The sequence below is a fragment of the Platalea leucorodia genome (genome assembly GCF_965183815.1).
Source record: "Platalea leucorodia genome assembly, chromosome: 4".
Taxonomy (NCBI): Eukaryota; Metazoa; Chordata; class Aves; order Pelecaniformes; family Threskiornithidae; genus Platalea; species Platalea leucorodia.
Genome location: NC_138826.1, coordinates 118,097,973 through 118,120,059, shown reverse-complemented (window position 1 = coordinate 118,120,059; position 22,087 = coordinate 118,097,973). Strand labels below are relative to the sequence as shown.

Below are 22,087 nucleotides of genomic sequence, written 5' to 3'. Positions count from 1 at the left end.
TTATTATTATTATTGTTGTTTTCCCAGCATGGCAAATAGAAAGAAGGAAAATGCCAACAAATGTGGAGGAGACCATGTTCACGGGTAGTTGATGTAGTCTTCTCTTGAACCAATGTCTTAGCCTTGTTGGCCTGGATCAGAATACCTGACAGAACCAGGCAAATGGGAGGACAGAGCTGCTGAGCTGAAAATATGAAGGGCTCCACCACCACATAGCCATCACCCCATCAAGTAACAGATGCCCAGCACACCCAGCAGAGTTAATGATGTGAGGATACAGCCCCTTAGCCTGTTCCTACCTCTTTTCCCCATTCCATAAATTTACAACTGTTAGTTTGCAACCTATGCAAACTTTGTGATTTGTTCTTGGTAATGGGGCTGAACCTAACCCCCTTTACACTAACATTCCTGAACCGTGAATTGCTTGTCCCAAAAGGCATTCAGTGTTGCTTGCAATTAACACAACTGATTGCTCAAAGCCGGCACCTGATGTGGCACCTAGCCAGCTGGAAACATAATAGGCTCCTTAGATGGAGAAACATCCACTTCAGAATGGAGTTTGTGATGACGGAATTATTAGTTCAAAGTAAGCCAGGTATGTGAATACCTGGTCTATACATTAAAATCTCAGCTCGCTCTAGACACAGCTGAATTAAGTTGCAGACTCAAAGCCTCCCTTTCTCTCTGTCTCCATAACTTCCCCTTCTCTTTGTTCATGAAATCGTGTAAATTCCAGTCTGAATGCTTGTAAGGCTAAGTAATTGCTTTTGTTCTTTGGGTTATTTAATTACAAATCTCAGTAGATGACAGGTCCCCTGCACTAAAGGAAGACATCACATTTGCACAGTTACAGAATCCCAACACAAATGTGTGTGGCAAATCAGTGACTGCAGATTTATTCATGCCCTTTGGGACCTGCACTGCCTTTTCAGCTTAGCATGCAATATGATTTAAATTACAGCTTGTGCAGAGCTGTGCCTTGGGATTACACTCCATGTTTCCAACTGTTTATAGTTCAGTGAGCTTTAACCTCTGTGATTCTGAAAATTAAATAATGTCACGGCTGATATCAGACTGATGGCTGGTACTAGATTGCTAAATACTGTGTTGTATTAAAAGCCTATTTTTACAACAAAGTGGAAACATCAATGTATTTAAAACACTGATAACACATTCAGGTGGTTCAAGAGCACAATTCAAAAGTCACACTAGCAAAGAATTGCAAAGCTAATATTAAGCTCCGTTCTCAAGGATATATTCGACTTCTGTATTTAGCAGAGTTGTGGCTGTTGACTTTACTAAGAGCAGGACTGGGCCTAATGCAATACTTTGTGACTAGGTAGACACAAAGAGCATGTAAGATCAAGAAATGTAGATAGACCATCTGTTGTAGTTAAATTCAGATTTGTTAATTCCTTGCAGATTTTATAGAAACATTTTTTTCTGAAATACTATGATACATCAAATCAGGCCTTTTGTGCTGTAACCGTAGGACATCTTAGTATCTCTGTAACCTTTAAACAGAGGAGGAGGGATAACACTGAATTACAAAACTCTATATTTAATATGGCATGTAATTTCCCAGCAGATCAGTTTTCATCCTTTTCAGGGTTTTAATTAATACAAAATCTTTTAGTAATTTTTCTTCATTTAGTTCTGCAACCCCGTGTTGCCAGGATAGATACCGTTCCAGTCCCACTTGAGTCACTTCACTGGGTTCTTCCCCAGGTTCCATCAGGCAACACCTGCAAAACAGAAGGGTGAAACAGATGTCACCACCAGCAGCATTTAGCCTGTAGAGCCTTATTCATGACCATGGTGTAAGGAAGAGAGAACAGGAAGAGAAAAAGGCAAATGGGAGAGACAAATGGATACTTATTTTTCACTTGTAAAAGTAGCATGTTTGACTAAATGACAGAGAAAATAAACAAAGAAGCCCCGAATACCTTATTCACGGAACCGCAGTTCTCAGATATGGTGGACAGATCAAAAAAAAAAAAAAAAAGTTTGACAAATGGTTCCTCATTTGATGCCTTTAAGTTCTGACAGTGCAACAGATCCTGAACTTCCCGGTTTGCTGCATTGCCAAAGTGGTATTTCTTTTTCCCCTTGATCTTTGGAGCACCCGTATTACTTATCTCAGACTTCAATGCCAAGCTTTTACATTTCAAAGTGGTGTCAAAAGTATCCCATCCCTTGCTTTTCCACTGGATTCCATGGGTTTATACCGATCTGTCTTTTTTGAATAGCTGGCTGTTAGATTTTATTTTCTAAAAATTGGTGCTTTTACTGTATGGTGCTTTTACACACCATGCAGTAAAAAAGAAATGGCAAACTTTATGCTAACATTTAAGATATGTCAAGTTATACAGGTATTCACCAGCTAATAGCTGATACTCAGAAGCAGTGAATGTCTTAGATAACATCATAGCGTACAGATAAATTACTATATTATTGAAATGTGGTAACACTGCTTTTAAGAATCTCAGTCTCAAAAGCAGCAGTGTTGTCTGAAAGTTTCCATATCCAGAAGACTGTTGAGAGTAACCTACCAAAAACTCCCAGCTGATATGCCTCTTTTAGCTCTTTTTTCCCTCTGGTCTCAGGTCCGTATCACTGATGGCTACAGCCTGAATGTTTCACGTTAGGAAGGTGAGACATCCTGTAGTGTTATCAGAGAAAATGACCTCTTTCAAAGGCAAGGGTTAAACTGGAAATCTTTGACACCACCATCTCTTGTACAACATCCAGCAGAATTTGATGTTCCCGGGATCTTAGGGCTGCCACAACATACTAAGTAAATGAAGACAAAATAGTTCCCTTTCTGATTTACCTTTCAAAGTGATAGGCTGGCCTGTGTTTTTGTCAGATTCCTGGATTATGAAAAGGAGTATTTTTAGCAGATGTTTATATACATAAATTTCATTTCCTGTTGGTAGGTTTGTAAAGTTTTCTGCTCAGGTAAGTGCAGAAGATTTGTAGGACAATTTTATTAGATGAGTTGGTAAAAGAAGAAACCAGATACCCTTTCAGAGACAGAGCTTTTTTACAGATGATCATTCAGAAAAATAGGAGAAAAGTTATTTTAAAGACTGGATTACATATTTTTCCCATTCACTCCACAGATCTTATGAAATATTTGAAAGCATTCAGTGATAATACATTATCTGTGAATATGGCCATTTATCTGAGGATTGGTGTTTATTGATTCTTTTACTGCCGTTTGAGCAAAATTCAATACCATTATAAATAGTAAAAACTGTTCCACTAATGTCAGTGAGATTAATCATATTTCCTGAGCTCTGTGATAACATTTGACACACTGTAAAATCTGACAGTCACAGGGCACAGCGCTCTTCACCTACCCACCCCTTCGGTCTCTTTCCCGTTCTGTTGCTCTGAAGGAACTTCCACTAAAGGCAGAAAAAGCTCCATGAGAAGGAAAGGTGCAAAACCTTCCTATGAGATATTTTACAAGGACTAGTGAGTCATTGGCTTTTTTCACAAGATTGTGTAAATGCTTTGTCATTATTAATACTCAATTCTGCTTCATATTTAACATACTTTCAGCTTTGATTTTTTTTTTTTGCCAGACCTTTTGGTAGAAAGCATTCTTTAAAAAAATATTCCACATTTTCCCATTCATTACAGAACCTATATTTTTTACTACATTTCATTCTTTTATTACTTTTTAAATACTTTTGCTAAACTTTCTTCTAATTCCTCACCCTCCTGTTTATCTATCACAAGCATGTAAACTGCAAATTCCTCCCTCACTCCTTTTAAAAAATGCTAAAATTTTGAGTCTGATACAATATTACTCCAAGAAGGTTTTCATTCTTAAAAGTCACAGTCATTATATCAAATATTCCTGAAATGCTGTCAGTGAATAAAAAAAAAAGGAGGGTTTGCTTGTACAGAATAAAAGTACATACCAATTAAACAGCGTTTGAGAACAACTTTCTGACAGAGCAGCATAAAAGGTAATGTTGCAAAGCTTTTCTGTCTCAAGCAGCTCCATGGTTTTCATCACACCTGTGCTATCAAATACTTTCTCTTTTTTTTTTTAATGAGCAGAATTAAGTTTCACATCATCAATAAACTAGTACATTATTTCAGTTGGGTACAAATCCTGTTAATGCCTTACATTGACTGAAGCTAAATTAAGTTGGAGTCACATATTATGCTCACATGACTACTGAAAGAGGTTGTCATAACTGATGTTATCGTACTGAATACCTCAGGTTGTGCTGAGGGGTTTTGCTTCCGCTTACAGATGCCTTACTGCATTTTATGTTGCTGGGCTACACTGACAGATCGGTTAAAACCAGTCATTCACCCAGCCCTTCTTTCAGTCTTTGCTGCCATCCCTCATTAATCTTACTTTAATGGATTTTGTGTCAAGTTGCTTTACACTAGCTGTAAAAGTTAATTATAACAACAAAACCTTTTTCATAGTTTGACAAAATGACCTCAGTTTTGTGGCCAAATCTAAAGGATTTAACAAAGAAATTAAATTACAGGAGATTGGATAGGTTAGGAAATTGCTACAGGAGTGTTGTCTGCTGGATCACTCCTTGGGAACTGGCTCGGGCTGATGATCATTTCCCGATGAATGAACATCCCTCACTGAGAATTGAGATGATGGCAGAGTCCTGTCCAGTTTTTTGACATGATGTCGGGGAGGAGATTGTTTTTACAGCTATACAACCCCTTCCACACATTTCAAATATAACCTGGCAGTACAAAATTTGGAAGTTTTCTTCTTATTTTGAAAATGGATTATTTTTGACACAAAGACCATATTTGTTCACAGTGTAGGCAGAAAGAAAAGTAATATATGTGTGGACAAAGGGTCCTGCTGGAGACAGGGTTGTGCACAGATTTCTGAGAGAGAAATCGTAAGAGTTTAGGTCTCAGGAGATATACGGAGGCTGGAGACATACTTGTCAAGCCACTGTTGTTCAGTTTGGGGTTTCACGCTTTTGCCAATCATACTGCTGAAGGCTGTCCCGCTTTCCCTTCAGTGAAATGTGTTTGCCTTGTTAATCCCCAGCTATTCCTCACACTTAGCCAGGGACTTGTCTCCTGCAACGTGCTGTGTCAGGAGTTTGGCTGATGGCGTTGCTGCAGCATGCTCTCTCTGCCTTCAGGACACTTTCTTGTACCCTCTAATTTCCAAGTTGCAAAGACGAAGAATATTCCATCCAGACGTAATCACACATCTCTCAGCATTCTGGAAGGCCTGAGAAAATCACATTAGTAGGGAGGAACAGGTTTGGTCTCTGAGTTTTGGGTCATCTACCATAAACTGCTTGGGCATCTCCAGGGACTTGTGCTCCACCTGTGAATCTTCAGAGCTTACAAAAGGCAGGCCCGTAGCATGGCTTTGATTGCCAAAAGTGTGTAACACCCCAAACCAGAAACATCTTTTGTCTTCAGTGCCTCCATGCTCCACTTCCTCCCCTAATACATCAGTTTTTAACATAATGACTGTGATATTTAGTTTTTGTCACTCATCCAGAGCTCTAAAGATGTAGGTTACACAGTTAAGGCACAGGCTTTCCAGTGTTTTTGTTTCCAAGCATCAATGTCAAAAACTTCAGATAAATGACTGAGAGAGGAAGAAACAGGCTCTTAGCTGGAACTCTCGTTAGCTTTTTCTGCAGAGAGGTTAAGAAATACAGAAAATTGAGATTATAGTGTTCCTAAATGGAGACAATATGCTGCAAGTCTTCCTTTCTCTTCTGTGAAGGACACTAGTTTTCTCAGTTGCCCAATTATTCTCTCTGAGGGACAAGTAAATCAGTTTAAAATTAACAGTGTTGATAGATATACAACACCTTAAAACATAGTCAGCAATGGAAAAGAGGTGTTAATTTTGGTTGTTATTCTGTAAAGAGATAATAATCACCTCTTTTAAATGAAATAGGATGGGTAGATCATAAGCATTGTTTTGTGAGAAATCTAATTTACGTTGAGAATTAAGCTATAATTTTTCTGAACTTTTATATTCACTTTTCTTCACCATATAATTAGTCATTACAGGGAATCAAAACTATTGTTGTCTCTTTAGAACAAAGGCTTCAGAAACCGATAATTGCATGAGAGATCAACATTTTCTTCCTTCTCCTTCCTGCGTGAGCTAAAATGCTGCTCCCAAGAAACAGTCATCCCGAATTACGCCTCTAAGGCAGAGGAGGAGAGAGATCTCGGGGTAGTGGCACTGCCGGGAGATTTAAGCCTTGGCTGGTACTCAGAGGCTCATTTACACTACTTCAGAGGTGTTAAGTGCCGCAGATTAAGGTTGTGCTCCCCTCGAGGTCACTGGGGAGGAGGCCGGGCGCGGCGAAGCGCTGCAGCCCGGCCGAGCCGCGGGTGCCGGGTGCCGGGTCCGGGCCGCCCCTGCCTGGCTCTGCGGGAGGCGCGCCCGCAGCTCAGCCCCGGCTCAGCCGAGGCACCCTGGGGACTCCTTCACTCCTCCTTAGAGCTCTCCAGCCAGCGTGAGCTTATGTGCCTTAGGATGTTATTAGCACTCAAACCTGCACTTTCCCTTCTTTGCTTTTGCCCCAACTATAAATCAGTAATTCCTTAAAAATAACCCACCACTTAATTCAGATTTAATGTCTCTCGCAATGAGAGTGATCCATTGGTGACACTCAAGGTCAGAGCACTGAAGAGCCACAATGACTAGATCCCTGTTGCTGTATATGTAAGAGCAGCACTGAGATGTGGAGGAATTTACAGGTGTAAAAGCTTTGTGTGTCTTTTTTTATGTGTGTCTTTTTGCTTGTTATGTTGCTGTTGCATCCGTGTATTGAAATGATGGAAGAGTGATATGTTAATATTATTTTTAATACCTTTCTTCCTTGAAAATCCATAGTCTCTTTATGTCACAAAAAAATTCACACAAGTCACTACTGAAACAGAACAGCCAGATTCTGCAGAGAGGAAGATTTTTTTTTTCTTAATTCTGCAAAGAGTTTTGAATCAGAAAAAAAATTAAGACTATGTATGCAACTGAAATTACGAGAAGCCTTAGCTAAACCTTAAACTTATTAACCCATATTATAATCTATGTCACCAAAATTGCTTTTACTAGTCTTTGAAAAATAATTTTAAAAAATGGAATATAACTTCTAAGAAGGAGAAACTCTTATAGCTAAGATGGTATTTTAAGATCATCATTCCTCACAATCAATCTGGCTTGACTCAAAGACAAACTGCTTGATATCATCAAGTCTTTAAAACTCTTTCTGATGAGAATTTCCATTGCAGCATCAATGAGTGACCATAGTAGTGCTTCATACCCTGTGACAGCTGCTAACATCTCAGTCATACATGGCCTGCACGCCACACATCCACCTCTGCCTACCCACAGCTTTGAAAACAGTGTCTTTAGATCACATCTCTACTCTGTGGTCTGTCCCTAGTACTACTCTCCTTGTCAGCATCTGAAAGCAAGTTGCCACAAACCCCTCATATTAGCTCCATAATAGCCACAAGTTATCCCTTGTGCAAAGAGCATTCCCGCCTTGAAGATGTGGCCTGATGCCATCCGTGTTGTTGAGGAGCTTCACTGTAAGCGGTGAATCCATGAGAGCTCTGCTGCATTTGTCTGAGTCATTGGCAACAAGAGGGATGTGAAAGTTGAAGAATTAAAATGAAGGGACTTTGGAAGAACACCACTAAAAGCTTTGGTGTTTTGTAAACTACGTTCGAGTGTGTAAAACCACAAACCAACTTAGCTCTCTCATCACCATATATTAAAAGCTTTGTCCTCTGGTGACCTTGCCGAGCGCACCCGTGGCAGACAGCTCTGCTGTGCACATTTGTGACTGGTGCTGCAAGTCCTCCTCTCTGTGGGTAGTAGAGCTTGCTGTGATTTCAAGTTCAGATTTTCTGAGGACGGGGATTGTTTCTCTGTGCTGGGTCTCAGTAGACGGGCACTGTACGTATTTATGAAGTCCTGAGTAGCTGTCTATTTTTGTTGTTGTTAAATTTTTAATTTCAGCTTCCCTGGTCATGTTCCTCTCCTCAGGGCCCCAGTCACCCTCCAGTACTTTTCATTAAATTATAGCAATTGCAGTTTTACTGAGCATAAAATTTCCCTAGTTTCCTAGAATTTTCTTGCTGTGAACTGATAAATTAGTCAGTTTGACCGTAAATATACAATAATAGGGGCATTCAGTTCAAACTCTTTACAAAACATTTCCTGAGAGAACTGCCCTTTGGCTCCTGTCAAGTGATGAAGAGATGACCCCAGCTTCTGTTCCTTCAGCTTACTCAATCTTGACAGCTAAAGGTAATTTCTGTGCCTTCAAGTTTATAGATCTTCATTAAAATGCTAATACAATTCAGTTAGAAATCCAATTTCTGACTTTTATTGTTTCTTGCTACTGGGGTGTGCGTGTGGTTGTTGCTGCTAAAGAGTAACATTTGTAAAAGAACAAATGCATATCAATTTTCCTTAGCGTTTTCTCAACCTGAAGTGCTGAGACAAGCAAAACATGTTTCCATTACTTAACTAAGCAAACAATGGCATATAAATTATAGAGGCAGCTGGACCAAGGTGTCATTTTCATAAAGAGCCAGATTTCTCATGAAGGACAGTTTAATGGGCTGCTGCCAGTGAAATGTCTGCAGAGCTGGTAATTGCAGGAGGGCACACAAAAAGTGGTGTTAGAAAGGTGTCGCGTGGGAGCTGAGAAATAGCCCCACAGCCAAGGCAACTGGAAAAAGGAGTCTGAACAAGGTGTGTGCTTTAATAGCTTGCTTCTCGAGGCTGATTGTTTTAAATAAAAATCTAAGTTTTTATTTTTAGCTTGTTCACATTGGCTGCAAGATCAGAGAAGTGTTTTTAGCTGTAATTTTATTTTGATCGTGTTTATGCTGTGGCTTTGTTTCTCCTTTGATCATACTTAAACATGTTTCAGACATGTTTGTTTGATGTACGCTGTTTTTTAAAGCACTCTTCCACATTGTCTGCTTGTGTTTTTTTAAAGCAATGAATCGTTGCAAAATATTTGCCGTCAAATTATTTCTTAAATTCATTTTCCCAAAACATGCTTTCTGGCCTTTTAGCCAATGGTAGACTGCTTCTAAACAAGAAAGTGTTGAACTGGTGTAACAGCATTTCTGAACACGTCACGGATTGGAGACAGTTTTAGGGTTGCGGAATACCTGCTAATTCATACACAGAAATTTGAAGTCATCCTATCTATCCACAATAGCTGCAGTGCACTGACTTTTACAATTGTCACCAGTGGGTTTGGATCAAAGTCCCACTTTCCATTCAGTAAAACTTGCTTGAATTTCATTCCAGCACTTCTTTTGTGGCTATGTTGAATGTATGAAATAGGTCAACCCTGACTGAATTATTTTAACTTCCCATGGGGACCCCTTGATACTGAACCTGTTTAATTTTGCAGGGTAAGGCAGGGCAGTCTCAATACTTGAACGTACACGTTCATGGATGACATTCTTTCTTCTGCTGCATGGGTGAGCAATTAGGAGAATCAAGGAGAAGTCCCTCATCTGTGGACAACATCTCCCTTCCCTTTCTCAAAGAAGAGCAATAAAAATATACTATGTAGTCCATGGAGAGCGCTATGTTGCGTGACTGCCGGCCATCTGGCTGATTGATTCATCATGACCCTAAACAGTGAGTTGTAAGCACGGTCTGAAGCCCTGGAGTTAAATGCAAGTGTGCATCAAGCCGCAGGCAAGTCAAATAGCTTCTCCGCTAATGAAACAATAAAGAGCACACTACAGATCACTAGTTCACACCACCCACTTCTTAGCTTTATAACCTAGGAAATTATCAACCACATTTCTCTCCCTCTCTCCACACATATAATCATGATGTTGCTTTTATGATCATTATATTCATTCTGAACAGAAATGTATCTATTTCTATATGCAACACAACACATGTAGCCTGTTCTTCCTTTATTTGCTTCATTGCATAGACATAGATCTGTTATATGAAAGAGGGGAAAAAAAGCAAACACCACCAGGTAACAAGAACAAGGGCCCTAGAACATGAAGAACCACTCTTTTATTGACTAAAACATATCGATTTAACCAGGTAGTGAAATGGCCTGAGGTTTGCTCAGTAAGAAACACCAGTGTTATTCAACAAAAACTGTTCCATGATGTACAATGGACGTGTTCTAATATAAGGCTGTGTGACCGCTTCATTTTCAGGGATGTAGTTAGGATTATTAATCTCTATTTGAAAATCTGAATTCATCCCAGATACACACTGGTAAGAAATGTATACAAAGCATATTCACATGTGCTCTGGCTATGGCGTTAGTTATATCTGCCTTCTTCACACCCCTCTCCTCTGCTACCACTCTGACAGAATTATTTGAAATATATATTTTCAATTTCTTAAACTGTTTTTCTATCATTGTTTTATCATTCCTGCTTTAATGCTAGACTCTCTTACTGTTTCTAGGTTCACTTGCAAAATTATGAGAGGGAAAGAAAAGAATAACATGCTAACTGAGGGCAAGTTTATATAACCCGTACTATATCAGCAATATTATTGACTCAAATGGGACTCCCCACAGTATCTTCATTAGCCAATGTAAAGTTAGATTTTTGATGCCTGATAATATAGTGATTTATTTTAGAATTTGATATCTTGTGATTTACAAAACCCATTACCCTAAAAACAAATCATTCAACCATTTGGGAATGTATTTAGGTTTTGGTTGAATGATTTTTTTTTTTACCCTTTTCATTAAGACCGTAAGATTGTAAAAACAGTGTATTCAGACAAGAGGTTCTCCAGATCTAGTAGCCCAGACCAGTGTCTGCTAATGGGTATCCTCTTTCTCTGATGTATCCTTCCACAGGCTGTGATGAAGAAATTTTCAAGCTGTAGTCCTGTGTTTCTTGTGACACAAGTTGCATTCAAAGCCCTGGTAGATCATATGTAAAATAACAGATATTTACCATCATACAATATAGTCTAGCTATTATTTATCTTGGACCTTGTGTCAGTGTAACTTGAAGGCTACTAAAGGCATGCTAGAAAGAAAGGAAGTGAATTTAGTAGCTTAAGTTCCTGGGGCTTGGGGTGGAGAGCTTAAGCTGCTTACAGATTTTTGATGTTTTCAGATGTCTAAAAAGATTTATTTTAATAAGCAATAGGTAACAGACACAGTTCCACAGAGATCTGTTCTGTGGCCTGTGTTGTTCAACATGTTCATAAATAACCTGAAAAAGAGGTTGAGCAGCAGGATGAGAAAATTTTTTGCACGACACTAAGTTATTCAGCATAGGGAGACAAAGGAAGACTGTGAAGAATTACAAAAGGATCTTATGCAACTGGGTAGCTAAGCAATCAAATGACAAATTAAATTATTCTTGATGAATGATGTAGTGATAAGCCATGGGGAAGACCATGAGGAAAACATGCCTATCTTCACATATAAAACGATGGGCTGTGGACTGAGCATTACCAATGAAGAGTGAGGTTCTGGGGTTATGGCACATAAAGTTCCATGAAAATTTCAGATTACTGCTTAGGAACTGCCAAATCCATATTAAATGTTAGGAATTAATAGAAGAACAGAGAATTCAACAAAGAGCATTGCCATGGCCCTTATATAAGAGCACAATTCATCCACATCTTGAACACTGTGGGTATTTCCAATACAGGAATTAAGAGGGACCAAATGAAGTTAGCAAGATCAATGTTCAAAACACGAAATCAGAAGTAGGTTTTAGTCCATTAGATTGTGTACGTGAGGAACAAATTCCAAAAGAACACTATGAATGCTGGAAATTTGCAGGAGTTCAATAAGAGTCTAGAGAGATAACTGGATGAAAAATCTATTGAGAGTTACTAAACACATAGAAAGCAACCAGACTCAGGGAATCAGCTACACTGAAAACTGTTGGAGGAAGGGAGTTTGTTCTGGGAGGGTATTATTTGTACTTACCATATTCTTTCTTTGTCCCAGATAATTACTTCTGGACAATGTTGGAGTCTGTATATTGATCTAAGTAAACCTTGGTCTAGGCCAGTATGGTCCTTCTTGTATACTGTGTATATATACACACACACAGAGTACATGAGAATATATATATACATATATATATACATACATAGAGTACATGAGAATATACACACACTCACACACACAAAAGTATGCGGTATGTACTCATATAAGAGAAACATCTAAAAGCATACATGCATATATAAAAATATATCAAAATATGTTGCTTACAAACACTGCCATCCTTAATAAGGCAATGGGTTTCACAGGACAGCTAGTGCAAACTGGGAAAACAAAGAACAGTTCATTATTTCCATGACTATATAGCAATAAACATACACTGAAAAGATGTTAATGCAGGACACTAAAATAGCTTATAATTTCACATAAGAACAGGACTCTGAGTGGTTAAATATAGTTCACAGTTAATTATCCCAGCAGGATGTAAAAAGCTTATAAAACAGATTGGTAAATCTGTTGGATATGCCTTCTTTTTCCAAATATAGTGAAAGATACCAGCTGAAGTATCTGTAAAATACAGTGATGAGCCAGATTCACCACTGGTATGAATTTACTGTTATGATTTCTATAAAATTCTCTCCCAAAACTTCTTTCCACCATTTTTTATGTAATCCATCAGTATGTCTGCATTTTATGTGTTTTCATTTGTTGATGTATCTTCTTTATCACCAAATAATGTTGTCACTCTAATTGTCAAGAACTAAAGGTTTTCTACAACAAAAACAAGTTCCTTAAAAAAATTACAAGACATAGTATTTCAACAACTTGCATAGAAATTCACAAATGCATTTCTCTTCTGAAAACGAGACAAAAATGTTGGGATTTGGGGTATCATAGTGTGGAAGCAGACAGTATAAATCAAAACTGTAATATTTTCTTTATATACTCTTCATTATTGCTAGAGTTAAGAATATTAATTTGTGTCAATAATTCTCTCATTTTATGTGTGACATATACAGAAAGATTATTGACCAAAGTCAAAACATCCAAAGAAACAAGAAAAATGTCAGTAATAAATACATGGAATTAGGAAGCCATGCTGTAATGTTATATAACAATTTGTAAAGAGATTTCATGAATGTTTAATTGTTCCAAGAATAAAGTTAAGATCTGTTCATTTAATATCTGTAGCAAACACCTCTATTTATTAAAGACAATAGGAATGTAAATACCTGCTACATGTTAATGGGTGATGATGTACCTAACATAGATATATTTGCCATTTGATGCAAAGGTTGATTCTTGGGAAGCAAAATCACAATTCACTTATATAAGGAAGGCAAGTGATTCAATTCATGGAGTAGTAACATGTACAACGGCATTGTCTTCTCAGATCCTAGATTTATTAGTGCTCACCTGATACCGGAGAGCGACAATCCAGAAGATGACAAAATCTATTTCTTCTTCCGTGAAAATGCAATTGATGGAGAGCACACTGGAAAAGCCACTCATGCCAGAATTGGGCAGATCTGCAAGGTAAAATGATGACTTCTTTGAGTGAGATTGAATACACTTGCAGTATGCTTTGCAAGTGATTTTAGAAAATACATTTTCTTGTCTGTGAACTATTCAGTATTAACCCTGGCATTGTACTAAAGCAGATATCATCCCAAGTGAAAAATAGAGATAACACACCCAGAGGTATACTATTCGGTTCTTCTCTGTTTAGGGAAACTTCACAAACTACAATGTTTTGTTTAAAAAGTCATAGGCACCTTCTGAGGCTTAGAATGTGTCTGCAGAAGGGAGAATCATTTACAGGAAATGTGATACTTCCAGGTAGGCCAAAAACATTTGAAGAATTTACTTTTTAAAGGAATGTTAATACCTTTCCATTCCCACATTAGTGAAAATCTTTAAAACAGAGGCAAAGGAAGATTTAACGGAACAGTTGTTTAAGCTTAGCTGTAGAAATGGGCAACCATTCAGAAGACCCTTAATGACTACAGATTGAATCATTCATCCACACTGATAAACGTCCAAATATTTTTCTGACAGACTTTTAAAAAGATTTCTACAAATGAAATTATATTAGTAAATGTTGTGGCTTTTGCAACTACGATGTTTACAGTAAAATTTCATGTTAATCCATAAGCACAATTTCAGTTTATCTCCTCAAATCCAGAGGTAGCTGCTTGAAAACCAATTACCCCATAAGTATGGAGTCCTTGTGTGCACTTTATGCATAAGTTTTGCAGCTATACAACTGATCCTACTGTTCTGGCATTTTTATCTACTTTGTTCACTTGTAGCCTGCATTTCTACTTTGTTCCTACCCAGTTAAGAATAATAAACCCCTTAAGCTTTACCAGGACATGGCAGCCTGGGAGCTCTGGAGCAAAATATTCTGCCTGTCTTTCTCCAGTGTTATATATGCATTACAATATATAAAGAGGTTTGGGTTTTTTTGGTTTTGTTTTTCAAATGATGTGCTACTATGAAATATGTAGCAATACAATGTAAAATAAAAACAATTCAGAATTAGTGTTTTTGACAAAATAATAATGCTTTTGTATGTAAAAGGTGAATGCTTTTCTGTTTTCTATAAGTAACATCTTGTAGTTATTTACTATATTTTCTCTGTAGTCTGTTGATACTTCAAACAAAGACTGTTACTAGATATTAATGCAAAATACTTTTGTTATTAGAATGACTTTGGTGGGCACAGGAGCCTTGTTAACAAATGGACAACCTTCCTCAAAGCGCGTCTGATTTGTTCTGTGCCAGGACCCAATGGCATTGACACACACTTTGATGAACTACGTAAGTGGCAGAAATGGCGTTGAATACAGAAATGTTTTCAGGTATTATCTATATGAATTTAACTTAGTTTTCTTTTCCATCTCTTGTTATTGTTACAGAGGATGTGTTCCTAATGAACTCAAAAGACCCTAAAAATCCGATAGTCTATGGAGTGTTCACAACTTCCAGGTATGGAACATATCATTTTACTTGCATGGAAACTTGGGTGGCTGCTTGTTTTAAAGAGGTCTCTTTGTTAAAAATGTTTTTAAGGAACACAAAATTTTCTTAACCTTTGAACTGAGAAGTCAGTGGCAGTAAGAAGTAATGAATTAGGTTTCTTATGAGCAATGTACATCATCACTTCGAAGCTAGTAATCACAAAGACTATCAGTTTCTCAGGCTGTTCTTGCCGTTGAATTGGCTTTTTATAGTGGGGATCAGAATTTGTGGCCCTTTCCACACAGACCTAGAAAAACAACACAAGTATAAATATGCTCGTTTGGGGGCAGGGTAAAATAGAGAATCTGTGGTCTGAGAAACTGGCTACTCAAGGAGGTATTAGTAAAAAATATTGCTGAAATCTGGAAAGTTTAATGATCTTTCAAAAGTTCTGTTATTGAATCACATATAACTGTGACTTGAATGTTTTGGTTTCATTGTGCTTTCACCAAGAACAAAATTATACTTGTAGCTTTGGCCAGAGGAAGGTTTGCAGTACTGGTTGCATTGCCACATTTATCTGTGAAGGACAAAAGTTTTAGTTTCTAAACAGAAAGAATGTTTCTAGTGATAACCAGGCATAGAAGAGGGAGATTTACAAGTCCTTACTGTCTTCTGTAAGAAATCTCAAGGTAAGAAACAACACTGAAGTTTGTGTGTGTGCTGCCCAAATGACAGAAGAGACTGTTAAAAAAACAGAAAAATGTGAAGTGTAGGAAAGAATTGAATAGTCCTCTAGGGACAGCCCCGTTGAAGTTTACTCAAATTGGGGCTTTGGCCTTCTGGGGACAATATGTTTTAAATAGTGGAATAGCAGCCATCTGCTTAGGAAAATGTCTGAGAGATCCTATCAGTTATGTTGAACTTTCACAGGAGGTGAGTTAGGATTGCTCTGAGAGCATGTCAGGGTTTTGATAATCAGCACATGCAATAAATTATGAAGCAACAAGCTGCTATTCCCATAGCTCTTCAACTCGATTAAACTGACTGATAATTTAAAGAACTTTATTTCATTTCTTCTCCCCTCGTTTTTAGTAATATCTTCAAGGGGTCAGCAGTGTGTATGTATAGCATGACTGATGTGAGGAGGGTATTTCTTGGTCCCTATGCCCACCGAGATGGCCCAAACTACCAGTGGGTTCCCTACCAAGGGCGAGTGCCATATCCGCGGCCAGGAACTGTAAGTACCCTAAGAAATATTGTAATCTAAAAAGGGAAAACTATGGAAAATATTTTCACACATTACATGGTCCTTGAGCTGACATCCAGGAAAGAAATTGAAAAAGATAATGAAATGGATAGGATGGCAGAAGGGAAAGCTAAAAATTCCTCCAGGTCCAAAAGGTACTGATTTTCTTATAAATCATGAAACTGCAATAGCAACTTCATTTGGATTTTAATTTTGGCATTCATATTAACAACTTCAGCAGAAGTTTGAGCAATGGCTGGAGAACTTTACTGAAAGTCAAATGTTTAATAAATTACTCTGCATTATCCTTTCTTTGGAATTTGTCTTTGTTCCAAATATGGGCTGAGCCATTCTTAGTGAGAACGAACAAAAACCAGAGCATCTGCCTGGCTGTTAAGAAACTTTCAATTGTTCTTGACATTAAATCTAGTACAGTAAGACAGATATTTCTGCAGTGGATGAAAGAGTGACTATAATAATTTCTAACTTCCTCTGGCACTTTTTAAAATCTGTGCTTCTACCTATTTCTCTGTTTCTAGTTTATGAATGACTAAAATATCAGTGTATATAAGACATCCATATTTACAATTCCCAACTGATGTCATCACATTCTAGAAATATTTAACTGCCTCTGAAATTACCAGTAGTCTGAGAAGATGGGACATTTATGAAAAAAGCATTAATTGTATACATTGGGGTAGCTCCTTAGCAAATCAGATTGACCCATTTAAGTTCTGAAATATCATTGCTGAAGATTAAATATATGTGTACACATGTATACATAAAAACATGTAAATATAAATAATATATCTATAATATCTATAATATTCTTTTAAAAGTCTCCTTAAATATAAGGCACAAAACATACCAGGAGTAACTTTGATCATTTCTTTCAAATCATGAGATTTTCTGCTTTTGTCTGGTATGCTTTGAAATTGTTCTTTCAAACCTGATCTTTTAACTGATCTCCAACAATTAGACAATATATATGCTCAGCCTAAAGAAAATTACTTCCTAAGTAAAAGAAAACAGTGGCTCCCTGACAGCCAGATTCCTCAGGACTCCTCACTCCCTTACTACAACTGCTAAAGGGATTCCTAATTTTTTCCAGAGTTAAAATACAAGCTCTGCAGCATAGGAGAAATTTCAAGTCTCATTTGATGCTGAACTTTTTTTTTTTTAATTACTATAGTTAATGCTGATACGTCAGAGGGGTTTTTTTGCAGTTGCATTGTTTTACAGCCTTGTGGAAAATGTGAATGAGTAGATATTTTTGGTATTTCTTGTACAGCTAATGTCATCTTCTTTCCAGTCTGACAGACTTACTTAATAAGTTAGTGTTCATTATTCTGTTTGTTTATATTCCTCTTTGATTCCAGTATTGATTAACTTTTCTAAACAAAAACAAATAATAGATATTATGTAAAACTACAGACAAAGAAGAACATTACATGTTTCTGTCACAGAAATAGACTGAGATGAACTGGCTGCTGCACAGTGGCTCTGTTACATTCATTCCTCGGCAGGGATCGGATGCAGCTCTATTGAGATTCTGAATGCACAGCTTAAATATTTGCCCTAGAGACTGGCAACACAGCTCTGCCTGCCTCAGAGCCTGTGGGTTATTCCAAGACTTGTCTGAGGGTCTTGAACTGAGATCCGTATGGGAGAAGAATAGCTTGATCAAATTCCCGAGAACAAGCAGAAAAGCAGGGACCCCAATCCAGCCCCTAAGTGGCTAAGTGACCTAAGCCATCAGATCTTTTGCCAAAATAGGGAAATACAGTTAAGTTACATATCCTTTTTTTTTTCTGCCTATCCTCTCAGAACGGATTTTACCCTTACAATTTCACTGTAACATGCTAAGATTCACAAAGAAAGTGCAAAGATGTTCACATTTCATTGTAAACATTTTTCTTGCCTACGGGTGAATGTGATCCCAAATTATACAAGTCTACATAGCCCTGCAGTCGCATCATGTATAAATGATAAATGATGTTAATCAAAGAGTGGCTGAGGCCATCAATTTCTCCTAGCCCACTGCCAGTGACTCTAATCCTGGTGTCTACCACTTTGAAAAAGATTTTTTTTTCCCTCACGGTTGCTAAAATCATTCTATTGTATTAGTAGGATAAAACTGAATTATAATTATGAGAGACATTTCTGGCTGAAAAGAAGCTTTTTGTTTCTAAACTGATAAAATCGGATGTATTTTCAATGGCTTTGAAGACCTGTTGAGAATAAAGAAGAAAGGTTTTTGAAGTTCCTTTAGATATCAGACTTGTGGCTTCCTTTTCCAAGAAACAGGGAAAGGGGAGGGAGAAATAAAACCTGAGCTTCTTACAGTGATTCATTTCCAGATCTCACTACAGTTAAACAGTGCTGAATTATCTGAGGAATTTAATAGGTGAGGTGCCAGTAAACTACTTGAGCATCTGGTGACTTGCCCAGTATGAGTAAAGAAAAAGGAAAGTTAATGGTTCCTTTGAAAAGTCGGAAAACTTTGTAAACAATTCTATATCAGCTTCACATTTAACAAAGAAGTTGCCAGGATTTTTCCTTTAGGATGTGTAGAACTTTTTTTTTTTTTTTAACCTTTTAACAATATTTGGGAGAGGAGGGAGGATTTTTGTATATACCTCATCTTGAATGAGGTACCTCATCCTGAATTCATATCTGACTTTCTGTAAATTCAGCTACAGAGCTCAAGGTTTCTCTGCTTCATGGTACCAAGAGTCTATCTTCAGTTATGACCAAAGCACTTTTTGTTCCTACCAAATTGTAGCTATTGATTTATTCTGTTGAATTCCCTAATAGGCCAGTTAGAGGATAGCCTAGTTACCTCCTCCTGACTGATCAAAACCCCTGACATATCATACTGGGGACCAACAATTGGAAGTGGATGTTAAATGCAAGAGTTCTTTGACTCTACTTGAATCCAAGATGAAGCTCATTTCTGCAAACTTTTTCAGGATATTTGTATTCATGCCTGTCTTTTGGCATCTGAAAACTTTCTGTTTCCTTGTTGTCAGTGGAATAGATTAGGTATATAAGTATATTAGGTATAGTATAATAGGTATATTAGGTATGAGTTCTGATGAAGCGCCTTGCCAATTAGCTTGATCTAGACCCACTAATATCAAAAGCAGTCCTGTCATTAGCATCAAGGATAATGTCTTTGTTGTGTATCCTGGTTTTGTGACTGTAACATAAGTAAGCATAACAGGACTTTCCTCCTTGGGACAACTATTCTTATCTATTCTATTCTATTCTATTCTATTCTATTCTATTCTATTCTATCTCTGAATTTATGTGAGTTGAGATTCCTCTGCAAGCAATTTGGACTGATGGTGCCCATTTCACTCTATTGAAAAGGGAGGGAGTTATAGCAATGAGAGTTTGATTTCATCTCGGCCAGTTTCCTAAAGTGGGGTGGGATAAATGTGAGCCACAGCCTACTCCAGGTATGCACTTTAAACTTTAGATGTAAAGACACGAAGTTACTGTCATTTTTTTATTCTCAGAAAAGCAGGGGATCCAAGGAGGAGTAATCTGGCTCTCAGAACTGGGAGTCTCATTTAAACACACAGAATTATGACACTAATTCTAGTTTTATGATTTTTCTGCATAAAATATATCTTGGTCAACATAGCTGCAAGTAAAATCCTTTGTCAGAAAATGAGCCAGAAAGTAAATATTCAAGCAATTGAAACACAGCTGAAATTAATTTACTTAAAATGGAAATTAATATTCATTTACTGTTTTTTCAGTGTTTGCCCGGCTGCAATTAACAATACTTAGTTCTTGTGTAGTGATTTTTATACTTAAAGCACTTTACATATATTATCTAATTAATCATTATCTAATTAATCTGAGTAATTAGTGTTGAACTGTAGTTAGAATATTAATCGAGATGTAAAGCAAACTTAAAATTGAAGTGTAGAATTTTAAACACAATTTTTGAGACAGACAATGGTTTGGCCAATGATTATAAAAAGCCTATCTGATTTTCTCTTTGTAATAGTTCTGTACAAGAGAGCAAGAACACATAATAACAAAAAGGCTGAAAAATGTTGACACAGTAAACTAGATGATAACTAACTTGCTTTCTGCTTAGTCTGCTCCACATGCATTAATCAAATATTCTCCCTCCCTCCCTTCCTCCCTTCCATACCATGTAATGGAACAGAATGCAGGAATTTGCTTACTGACAAATATGCCCAAAAGGGACAATTTACACTTTATATGTCCATGCTGGAAGTGTCCCTTTGCTGAGTATAACAACTACTTCTTTTGACAACATTGATTTTTTAATTTCATTTCTGATAAATTATTAATAATTTGGATCAAGGTGATAGCAAAGACAATTGATTTCTTCTGCTGAGCATCCTGCAAGGTCTGGATTCTTGGTTAATAAGATGTTGTCGTCTAAGTTTTTAATTTAATTGGAAGATATTCTCTACATGGATATAAAGGGCAAATTATTCAGGGCATTTTAACACCAGCTGTTTATATTTCAGGTTCAAACACCACAAACATAATTATTGTCAACGGTTTCAGAGTTTTATATGTCTTACATAGGTATCTGAACAGGTTAGGAGTGGGTGACACAAAGTTCTTTGCTGAGTATCTTCGGACTGGTGATTTAATGCTATTGTGGCTCATTTTCTTCATCCATTCAACATAACTAACACGCTACAAATGCTTATGTTAAAGTAACCTCTAATTTTTCATAAAATACTTACCAATTCTACAGAAGAGATGAGAGAAAATGGTGGTGACTGGCCACAGTCCTCGAGTCTCCCCATGGGGAGATGTGGTAGGTGAAAGTGAAGGAATACTTTTGTGGCAACCAAAGCCATGGTCTTACCTCTTCTTCCCTTTTCAGCCTCTATTTTTTGCTCATGTTGAGAGAATGTTGAGATTAGAGGCAAAACTGTCTGGCCCGCCCACAGGTATATAAGGGGGCAAAGGGACTCTTTACTGTGCTACTTCATAGGGACCAAGTTAGTCCCAAGGGGACACCAGCTTTTCTGTTACTGCACAGTACACAACAGTGAGGAGTTATTTCAGTTCTTTAGTGAGACTCATCTCACCTAACTGTTCACATGGACAGTATCATCAGCAACACTCACAGAAGACTTTCTTTAAAATCAATGGAGAGAAAAGAGATACATTTAGGACGTGACTCATTTGATTTGATTTGGTGTAACAGGACCCATGTTATCGGGACTACATGGATGACACAGGCTCGTTGAGACAAGCAGGAGTTTGAAAAGTCAGTAGAACAGGGAATTATCCCAGCATTTAAGGATTTGGTTCCTCAGAGAGGAACTGACTTCCAGACAACTTCTGAAGACAATACTTTGAAACTAACTGAACTGAACTGAATTCTCTCAGTGCCAGGAGGCACACAAGGCGCGAACATCGTTCTTACACTTCGATCGGTCTGCGGCTGCGTGCCGTGCCGTCAACCTCCACCATCCGATGCCAGGTCGTTTTTGGATGACCCCACTTTCTTCTTCCCTCTGGAGTCCACCCAAGGGCCACAGCGCAGTCTTCTGTTGTTTTTTTCCTCAGGACATGACCGATCCAGTTCCATCTCCTCCTCCTCACTTTGTTACTGATTTTCTCCATCCCCGCCATTTCTGATGCTCGTCGTTTCTGCAACTTTTTATTTTTTTTTTCTGGGAGGAGGTAGTTGGCCTCCTGCCCAACCCCCATGACTTGGAGGGCCAGTGGTTTTTCTGTCAGGGTGGCCTTCCCTTAGGCTGCGTTGGTTCACGGCACCTTCTTCAATTTTATCCGGTGCACCCTCCAGAGGGGGATCCCCCTATCCACCACCCAGGGGACGCGCCTTCTAGCCGTGCAGCCCCAGCCGAAGGCTTTGAAACTA

The 22,087-nt window shown here is 37.9% G+C and overlaps 1 protein-coding gene across 1 annotated transcript in view; it reads left to right on the top strand.

Moving 5' to 3' along the window:
* Positions 1 to 22,087, top strand: part of SEMA3A (semaphorin 3A) — a gene marked incomplete at its 3' end in the record, with an annotated part of 171,668 nt that overhangs the window by 123,670 nt on the left and 25,911 nt on the right. The window contains exons 7-10 of the mRNA XM_082309095.1: positions 13,372 to 13,514; positions 14,687 to 14,801; positions 14,900 to 14,969; positions 16,038 to 16,182. Coding sequence (XP_082165221.1) covers positions 13,372 to 13,514; positions 14,687 to 14,801; positions 14,900 to 14,969; positions 16,038 to 16,182 — 473 coding nt within the window. The remainder of the gene's footprint in view (positions 1 to 13,371; positions 13,515 to 14,686; positions 14,802 to 14,899; positions 14,970 to 16,037; positions 16,183 to 22,087) is intronic.